This window comes from Monodon monoceros, unplaced genomic scaffold, assembly GCF_005190385.1.
Source record: "Monodon monoceros isolate NGI ecotype Baffin Bay Population unplaced genomic scaffold, NGI_Narwhal_1 Super_Scaffold_7, whole genome shotgun sequence".
In the NCBI taxonomy this organism is placed as follows: Eukaryota; Metazoa; Chordata; class Mammalia; order Artiodactyla; family Monodontidae; genus Monodon; species Monodon monoceros.
Window position 1 is genome coordinate 64,396,909 of NW_021703784.1, and position 9,714 is coordinate 64,406,622.

A 9,714-nucleotide genomic window follows, 5' to 3' on the forward strand; every position below is an offset into this window, starting at 1 on the left:
TACAACACTCCCTAACACCATACACAAAAATAGACTCAAAATGGATTAAAGACCTAAATGTAAGACCGGACACTATAAAACTCTTAGAGGAAAACAAGGAAAAACATTCTTTGACATAAACCACAGCAAGATCTTTTTTGACCCACCTCCTAGAAAAATGAAAATAAAAACAAAAATGAACAAATGGGACCTAATGAAAAAAACTTTGCACAGCAAAGGAAACCATAAACAAGATGAAAAGACAGCCTTCAGAATGGGAGAAAATATTTGCAAACGAAACAACAGACAAAGAACTAATCTCCAAAATATACAAATGGCTCATGGAGTTCAATATTAAAAAAACAAACAACCCAATTTAAAAATGGGCAGAAGACCTAAATAGACATTTCTCCAAAGAAGATGTACAGATGGCCAAGAGGCATATGAAAAGCTGCTCAACATCACTAATTATTAGAGAAATGCAAATCAAACCTACAATGAGGTATCAGCTCACACCAGTCAGAATGGCCATCATCAAAAAAATCTACAAACAATAAATGCTGGAGAGGGTAAGGAGAGAAGGGAACCTTTTTGCACTGTTGGTGGGAATGTAAATTGATACAGCCACCATGGAGAACAGTATGGAGGTTCCTTAAAAAACTAAAAATAGAACTAACATATGACCCAGCAATACCACTACTGGGCATATACACTGAGAAAAGCATAATTCAAAAGGATACACATACCCCAATATTCATTGCAGCACTATTTACAATAGCCAGGACATGGAAACAACCTAAATGTCCAACAACAGATGAATGGATAAAGAAGATGTAGTAAATATATACAATGGAATGTTACTCAGCCATAAAAAGGAATGAAACTGGGTCATTTGTAGAGATGTGGATGGACCTAGAGTCTGTCATACAGAGTGAAGTAAGCCAGAAAGAGAAAAACAAATATCGTATATTAACACACATAGGCGTAATTTAGAAAAATGGTACAGATGAACCTATTTTCAGGGCAGGAATAGAGGCGTAGACGGTAGAGAATGGACATGTGGACACAGGGGGGGAAGGGGAGGGTGGGACAAATTGGGAAATTAGGATGGACGTACATACACTACCATTCGTAAAATAGATAGCTAGTGGGAACAAACTAGAAAGCACAGGAAGCTCAACTTGGTGCTCTGTAACATCTTATTTATTTCTCTCCGCCTTTTAATCCTTCCTGCATGAAACTCCAGGTATCATTCTCCTACTCAACCACCTTCAGTGTCCCTTTGTATCTACAGCATTAAGTACAAGAGCCTTAGCATGGCTAAGGGGCCTCTATTATATGTAGATTTTCATACCCTCCAAGTTCTCATCATCCTCCCCTCCATGTCCCCTTAGCCCTTCCTGATCTCTGTCTCCACCATCTTCTATCCTATCCCCTAGTCTTTGATCATATTGTTCCCTCTTCTTGGAATATCCTCCCCCACCCTCATTATTTCCTCTCAAAGTGTTATCCATTCTTCAACGTCCCAGTTCAAACATCACCTCCTCCGGGGAAGCCCACCCTCACACCCTGACCAGGAAAAGCCTCCCTTCTCTGTATTCCCAGTCATTTTTGCTGCTTTGTTGTTGTGACAGTTTTCTAATATTCTACCTTATTTTAGCTTTTTGGTCCATCTGATCCAAAAGATTATCTAACAATACCCTTTTCAGCAGGAACTATGCCTTACTATCTCCAAAATTCTTGTGATAGGTGGCATTATCTATCACTGTATCCCCAGTACCTAAGGCAATACCTGACATCTGTTCCACAAATAGGCATTATTGAATGGATGGATGAATGGATGAATGAATTCATCAGAAGTTCTGCATTGTAGCATCAGTTTGCACATTAACTAAATATATAATTTGTGACATTTCATATCAAGTGCTCTGGACCCCAGTTTCCATATCAATAAAAGGGTGTTCAAGGAGACAGGGAGAAAGGGTACTCATTTTTATAGATGACCTTGCTGTGTGCAAGGCAATGTGCTAGGGGCGTTATTTACCTTACAGGCCTAAGGGAGGGAGGGAAGGATGAGGACAGGGGAGGGGTATACAAGCAGTGAAGAGTATGGGCTTAGGATAAGGCTTCCTTGAACTCAAGCCCTAGCCCTGCTACTTACTAAATGTGAGCTTGGGCAAGTTATTCTAATCTTTTAAACCTCTGTTTCTTCAGCCATCAAGTGGTTGAAGAAACCACTTGATAATAAGAGAACCTACCGGTGAGTTTGTTGTGAGGAGTTGAATATAAGGTACTTAGCCCATCGACTGGCACGTAACCCTGAATTATAAACAGCAGTTCATTATTATTACTCTATTACTTGTGTGTCTTCTTGTTCAGTTTACCCCATGAAGAAGCAGAGGTTCTGAGAGGTTAAACTACTTGCCCAAGGTCACATCTTCTGTCTGCCCTGTTTCCCTCTCCACCTATGGGACCCTTCAGGATAAATCCTTCGAGAATGGCCATGAGCTTTGCAACACAGCCTGTGTTCCCATTTCAGGGTGAAATACTAGAAAGCCACCCCATGTTGCTGCTTCTCAAACATGCCCAGGTTTTAGCATTTTATTATCTAAACATTTAGCATCTAACACTGAATATCTAAAAGCAGGGTCAATTTTCTCATGGTTATTCTTCTGTTTAATAAAGGAAGAAAGGTCATAATCTAAGTTATAAGAGTGAACGGGTATAACTTTTTCCCTATGAGATTCAAAGCTAATACCTTTTTCTCCCCCATCATTTGGCTTTGTGCAAAAATTCAAAATGCCAATTACTGCTCCTCTGTGACTAAATGAAGTGTGAGCTTCCCTGCCCCATAAAGGGAGCCACACCCTACCTGGACACTCAGTAGGCATTTGATTCAGAAGAAGAGAAGGGGATAGTAACCATCAGGGTTACTAGGGTTTTCTTTGATGGAGGATGTGATGCACAAATGTATAGAAGTTTTTTTTTTCTTTAAATAAATTGTTTTATTTTATTTATTTATTGTTTCTGGCTGCGTTGAGTCTTCGTTGCTGCACGTGGGCTTTCTCTGGTTGCAGTGAGCGGGGGCTATTCTTCGTTGAGGTTCGCGGGCTTCTCATTGTGGTGGCTTCTCTTGTTGTGGAGAATGGGCTCTAGGTGCTGCATGGCCTTCAGTAGCTGTGGCTCATAGGCTCAGTAGTTGTGGCTCGTGGCTCTAGAGCACAGGCTCAGTAGTTGTGGCTCACGGGCTTAGCTACTCCGTGGCATGTGGGATCTTCCTGGACCAGGGATCGAACCCGTGTCCCCTGCACTGGCAGGCAGATTCTCAACCACTGCGCCACCAGGGAAGCCCTGTATAGAAGTTTTATGGAGGACATACAGATAGGTAGGAGAGGGATCATTAGTGGCAGCCCATTGTCAAGGGTATATGGCTCATGGAGCTGAAGTATTCATGCCCTAAATGTCCAGGAGGACCTCCCCCAGAGCATGCACAGGTGGGTTTTATTTGTCATGTCCATGATATCGAGGCATCAACAAGCTGTCAGGGGGATGCGACTGCAGAGCCCTTTTTGCTACAAACATGGCCCCCTAAAGTAGCTCCAAAGCAGTTTGATCATGGGAAGAGAAATGCCAATCTAACCCATTTGCCGTTGATTTCTTAAGCAGATTCAGGCACACAGGATGAAGCACAGCTTTTGCAGGAATGGTTTAAGCTGGTTCTGGAGAAGAATAAATTAATGCGATATGAGTCGGAGTTACTGATCATGTAAGTAAGGCAACACAGATAACAGTGAGGCCTAAAAGCAAAGGGGGCGGGAGTGGGGTGGCCCACCCTCCTGGGTTGAAGTCTCAGGATTTTTTCTTCTTGTGCATACAGAATTGTGATTGAGACAAATTGACATTTGATGTCTTGCATATCATGCTGGCATTAGTGCAGAGAATCTTCAATTGTCTGTTCTCTGCTGTGGAGTCCTATGGCTAAAATGATTTCAGGTAATGGGTCTGGAGCTGGAGGGCATTTGGATAAGACACTTTCAATCCATCCCTGTCCCCCACACCAGGGGGGACCCACTTGCAGTCACACACCTGCAGTGGGGAAGCATGTGTCTGGCTTCTGTGTGTGAATCATGGGAAGGGCTTGCTGAAATCGCCTGACCACTTCCTTGTGGCTTTAATGGATTGAAGGTGGAGATCGGTCTGGCTGTCCTCTGAATGAGAGGTTGCAGTCTGGCTGGGAGATCAGAAAGTAGAGATGGATCTTACCGTACTCTGAAAATGTTGAAGGTCATTCTACCTATCACCATTCTGGAGGGAAAGGAAGTAACATTTAATATAAACTGACTAAGTTGTACTGGGTGCTTTCACTTATGCTGTCTTATTTCATTTTCACCCCAACCCTGAGAGTTAATTTTGGGAGTCTTTGAAGGGGTCTAATAAAATTATTTTCCTCTTCTCTGCCTGGGTTCTGAGCTGGGTGAGAAATAAGACAATTGGGTCAATAGTTGACCCAGAATATCAAAATAAAGTGTTTATTACTGATTATGGCTAGCTCGGCTAAATATGAGAGCCCAAGTGGGCTTGCTAACTATATTCATTTCCTAGGGCTGGACTAATATATTATCACAAACGGGGTGGCTTACAATAAGAGAAATGTATTCTCTCTCAGTTCTGGAAGACAGTCTGAAATCGAGGTGTTAGGAAGGCCATGCCCCCTTCGCGGCCTCTGGGGGAGAATTCTTCCTTGCCTTCCTTCCAGCTTCAGGTGCCTCCAGGCATCCCTTGGCTTGTGACTGCATCACTCCAATCTCTCCCTCTGTCTTCATGCAGCCTTCTTTCTCTGTGTGTCCATGTCTTCTCTTCTGTCTCTTGTAAGGACACTTGTCACTGGGTTTAGAGCCCACTGGCATAATCCAGAATATTCTTATCTCAAGGTTCTTAACTTAATTACATCCACAAAGACCCTTTTTCAAATAAGGTCACTTTCTAAGGTTCCAGGGGTTAGGATGTGGACATATCTTTTGGGAGTTCACCGTGCAACTTACTATACTACCCAACCCCAGAATTAGACACACTCATCTACCTAGTCACAAAAGGTAGTGAATCACTTGCTTCTTAGGGGTAAGGCTTTTACCCTAGACCAGTGGGTCTCACCTGGGGGCAATTTCCATCTCACTTCCTCCTTCCAGGGATATTTGGCAATGTCTGAAGACATTTTTGTCTATCGCAACTGGGAGGTGCTAGTGATATCTAGTGCGGAGAGGTCAAGGGTGCTACTGAACATTCTACAATGCACAGGGCACCCCGCTTCCCTCACCAACAAAGAATTACCCAGCTCAAAATGTCAATAGTGTCAAGATTGAGAAATCTTGCCCTAGACCCATAGCAAGGCTCAGAGTAACAGAGAACACATGTTTGCTGCAGGCAGGCTGATCCCCAGGGAGAAAGGGTGTGAGCTGAGTTCCCCTAGTCTGTTCTTCCCAAATTCACCTCCCCTGGGGTGAGAGTGAGCATAAGCGTGAAAGTGGAGAGAAGAAGCCAGGAATTATACTCCTTGAGCTCCACTGACATGAAGGAAATGCCAGGAATGGGGAAGAAGGGCTCATCTGTAGCAATTACTTTTATTATTACTATTTTTTTAAATTGATGTACATGCTGAGACTCAAAACAACTAAGTAATTTGTCCATCTCCGCCTGACTACAAAGCCCTTTTTATACAACTGTATCGTCTGCCTTTGGTCCAGGTGTGAATTATAAAGTTCACTGACAAAAAAGTATCAAGCACATTCCATGTGCTAGGAAATGTGCTGGGTACTGTGGAAGTAGAGATGAATCAGGCCACAGTCCCTATCTTCGAGGATCTCATGGTTTCAGGGGAGACAGACACGCAAGCACACAGCATGAGAGGAATGAGAAAACATAGCAAGCGCTCCATGGAGGTTTGTAGGAGGAGCAGTCAGGGCACAGGCCCTGCCGGCAAAGGTCAGGTGGGTGGTGACTGCTCAGTGACTGTGGCTTCCCTCCTTGGTACACTGTCAGAGGGAACTTTCTCCTCCAACAGAGGCCAAGGAGGAGAACTCGGACGTGTGAGCTAGACAAAGGCAGGTGGGAGCTCTGGTAAAGGATAGGTTTTAGTTTGGAGAAAGACCTGGCTGAACTAGGAGAAACGTCTTACACTGGTGTGTCATTTTGGGTCCCTTGGGAAAGCAGGTGCCAAGACAGAATTAGAAGTACAAGAGATGTATTGGGAGAAAGGAGAAAGGGAGTGGGAGTGAGAGGGAAGTCTTCAGACCCCATGCAGTCCTGACATCTGTAAAAGGAGAGGGGAGGGAATGAGAATTGGCAGGAGGAACCTCAGAGCGCAGTGCAGCCCTGAGCCAGGCGAAGGGAGCCCCAGAGCAAAGACTGCCCATCCGAGGAGTCCGAAGTGGGGCAGAAATGGCCCAGCTCTAGCACCGCCACTGTGCTCGCTCACTGGCTGGAGCTGCTCAGGGACAGTGTGGCCTCAGCACAACAGTGAAGTGGATTCTTCTACAGCAGTCAGCTCACTACACACTACACTCGTTCCAGAGTTCTCTCTTAAAGGAAGATCTGAGTGGTGCGTTTCCACTGGCTACCAGAGTGGGCCAAGGGAAGTTGAGTGTCAATAACAAAAGGGAGAGTATTGAACAAAGCATGGACCTTGGCCCACGTAATAGTAGAAGTAGTAAAAATGACAGCGACAACAGGGTATAGTAAGTGACCCAAAGCTATAGCAGATACACATGCAGCCTGCAGGTGGGGCTGCAAGGGAAGGCCCCCCCTCCACGTCAAACCCAGGGACCTAGACTCAGCACTCACCCTCTTCAGTGTCTCTGTAGCATTGGACACCCTTGATCTCTCTCTTCTCTCCTGAAACTTTCCTCTCTTGGCTTCTGTGATGCTGCATTTCTTGTTTACCCTTCCAACCTTTTGCTCGCTTCTTCCCTGGCTCTACCTCTTTTGCTTGGCTTCTAAATGTAGGAGTTCCCAAGGTCCTGTCTTCAAACCTTTTTTTCCTCTATAGCAGGGGTCCCCAACCCCCAGGCTGTGGATCGGTACTGGTCCATGGCCTGTTAGGAACCGGGCTGCACTGCACAGCAGGAGGTGAACAGTGGGCGAGCGAGCGAAGCTTCATCTGCTGCTCCCCATCACTCCCCATCGCTCCCCATCGCTCCCCATCACTCCCCACCGCTCCCCCTCGCTCGCATTACAGCCTGAACCTTCCCCCCCTCCCCCGGCCCCCACTCCCGTCCGTGGAAAACTTGTCTTCCACGAAACTGGTCCCTGGTGCCAAAAAGTTTGGGAACCGCTGCTCTGTGGCCTCCCTTTTAGAGATTACGTGGCTTCACCTATCACCTCTGACCCCTGCCTCATCCATTTGTGGTCCTCATTTCTCCTAAGAACGCCAGACCTGCACTCCCAAAGGTTTGCAGAACCTCCATATTACCACATGGCCCAGCTTGTGGGAAGCTTACACACATACTCTGACGTACATGGGCTATCCCCAGCCATGGAAAGGTCGTGAAGTTCACCGAAAGCTAACTTCACTTCTTGACTTTGCTGTTCTGTCGGTGGACACACTGAGTCCTCAGCACTCCAGCTTGACTCCTCCAAAACATCGCTGATTCTTCTTCCCACATCACTTACAACCAGATGGGTAGTTGTCTGAGTATTCTGCCTCCACCCGGACAGAATGTCTCACTCCTCTTTCCTCCCTGTTTTCTTGTTTACCACAGTCAGAGATCTGGGAGTTGTTAGAGGTGATACTTGAAGTCACGTTGCCCCTAAAAGAGAGGAGAGTTTCAGATTGTCATTGCTTCTACTGTTCTAGTCATTTCTTCACGATCCAGTCCTGGGTGGCCTTCCAAAAGCTTGCTGAGAGCACATTACAACTCCCCATCATCTCTTGAGTTCAGCATATCTCAGCAGCAGTAGCAGCAGCAAAACTTTCAGTTTTGAGATATTCCAAGACCCCAGTGTTTTTTTTTGTTTTTTGTTTTTTGTTTTGCGTTACGTGGGCCTCTCACTGTTGTGGCCTCCCCCTTGCGGAGCACAGGCTCCGGACGCGCAGGCCCAGCGGCCATGGCGCACGGGCCCAGCGGCCATGGCTCACAGGCCCAGCCACTCCGCGGCATGTGGGATCTTCCCGGACCGGGGCACGAACCCATGTCCTCTGCATCGGCAGGCGGACCCTCAACCACTGCGCCACCAGGGAAGCCCCCAAGACCCCAGTTTTAATAAGGAAAAAAGAATGCAGTCGCTACGGTCAATGGGTTTGTTAGTCAATATTTCTACACAGATCTCCAGTATTTACAAAGTTTGAACATTCTCTCATCCCCAGGGCCCGAGAACTAGAATTAGAAGATCATCAAAGCAGACTGGAGCAGAAATTAAGAGAAAAAATGCTCAAGGAGGGTGAGTATGGTGATATGTTTGGGGCCTTTGTTAAAGACGTTTTCCCCCATGAAGACACGTGACCAGAACATGCTGCACATTGCAGAGTGGAGCGCTCTTCCTGCCTTGTGTCACCAGCCTGGAAGTCAGAGGGGGCACAAAGCCAGCCTTCCTCTGCCCCCACCAGAGCACAGCAAGTCCTTCTTAGCTTCATTCACTGGGGCCGTGATAGCAGCATTTAGCTCCATCCCATGTGCTAATAGGAACAAAGTCATTTAGTCACGCATTCATTCACTTATCCATCCATTCATTTAACAAATATTTGTTGAGAATCTAGAGTGGGCCTGGCAGATGCCCTGTGGCCTCACTCGGGAGACTGACACCCAGACCAGTAGTTATGACACAGTGAGATGAGGGTCATGACTTACGTGCTTTGGGAGCACAGAGGAAGGCAGGCCTGGTTCTGCCAGGCACTGGGGAATGGAAAGGAAGCATCCTTCCCGCCATGGGCTGGGCCAGGGCATCACACATGAGAAAATTATTTCCACCATGAAGGAGGGAGAGTTGAAATAAACTTAATTGACACCATATACTGATTTATGCATTCATAGGCTCCAGCCTGCGAGGCATATTCACTTTGTTCTGTGCCTGTATGTTTGGGGGGCCAGATCCGTGCATGGCTTTCCTACATTTAGACCTAAGTCTGAAAGAGCAAGTTAAATCATTTCTGTATACCTCATGGACCGAACATTGCACCTACCTATGGGTTACCTGCTTCAGAGCAAGCCCTTAGTAAATATGAGACATTATCATCATGATCATTCTTATTTAGGTATTTTATCCCCATTTTACAGATTAGAAAACCGAGTCTCTGAGAACTTAAAAAGCATGCTCAACGCAAATGATGGGTCTAAGACTTGGGAACAGATCATCACAGACTTGGGGTCTCCTGTTCTTTTTCACATAGTAGTGTTTGTAGATTGTTTCTTTATAGCAGTAGAAAACTATTTCTAACAAAATCCTTAGAGAACTGCTCTGTATAGAATGGATAAAAGTGGCATACATCATCTTTTATTCGTCCGAAGGGGCTCAGATGGTTCCATCATTGACAAACCAAAACTGAGAGAGGAATTTTAATTTTTTTGTGTTGATAATCAAATAAGGGACATGAATACTGAAGTGTACCTAAATTAACAAACCATACTATATAACTAATATCTCACTTACACATCTCATAAAAATTTTAATTTGCTCCATATCAGGGTGGTAAAATACATACCACCAAAGACTCCATTAGTCACTTTTGAATCTTTTTTTTTTTTT

The 9,714-nt window shown here is 45.4% G+C and overlaps 1 protein-coding gene across 2 annotated transcripts in view; it reads left to right on the forward strand.

Annotated features, from left to right (window-relative positions):
• Positions 1–9,714, forward strand: part of MICALCL (MICAL C-terminal like) — a 54,754-nt gene that overhangs the window by 42,524 nt on the left and 2,516 nt on the right. Inside the window, exons 6-7 of one of the 2 annotated variants that reach the window (XM_029207070.1) lie at positions 3,643–3,745; positions 8,339–8,412. In XM_029207070.1, coding sequence (XP_029062903.1) covers positions 3,643–3,745; positions 8,339–8,412 — 177 coding nt within the window. The remainder of the gene's footprint in view (positions 1–3,642; positions 3,746–8,338; positions 8,413–9,714) is intronic. The other variant, XM_029207071.1, reaches the window with a different exon arrangement.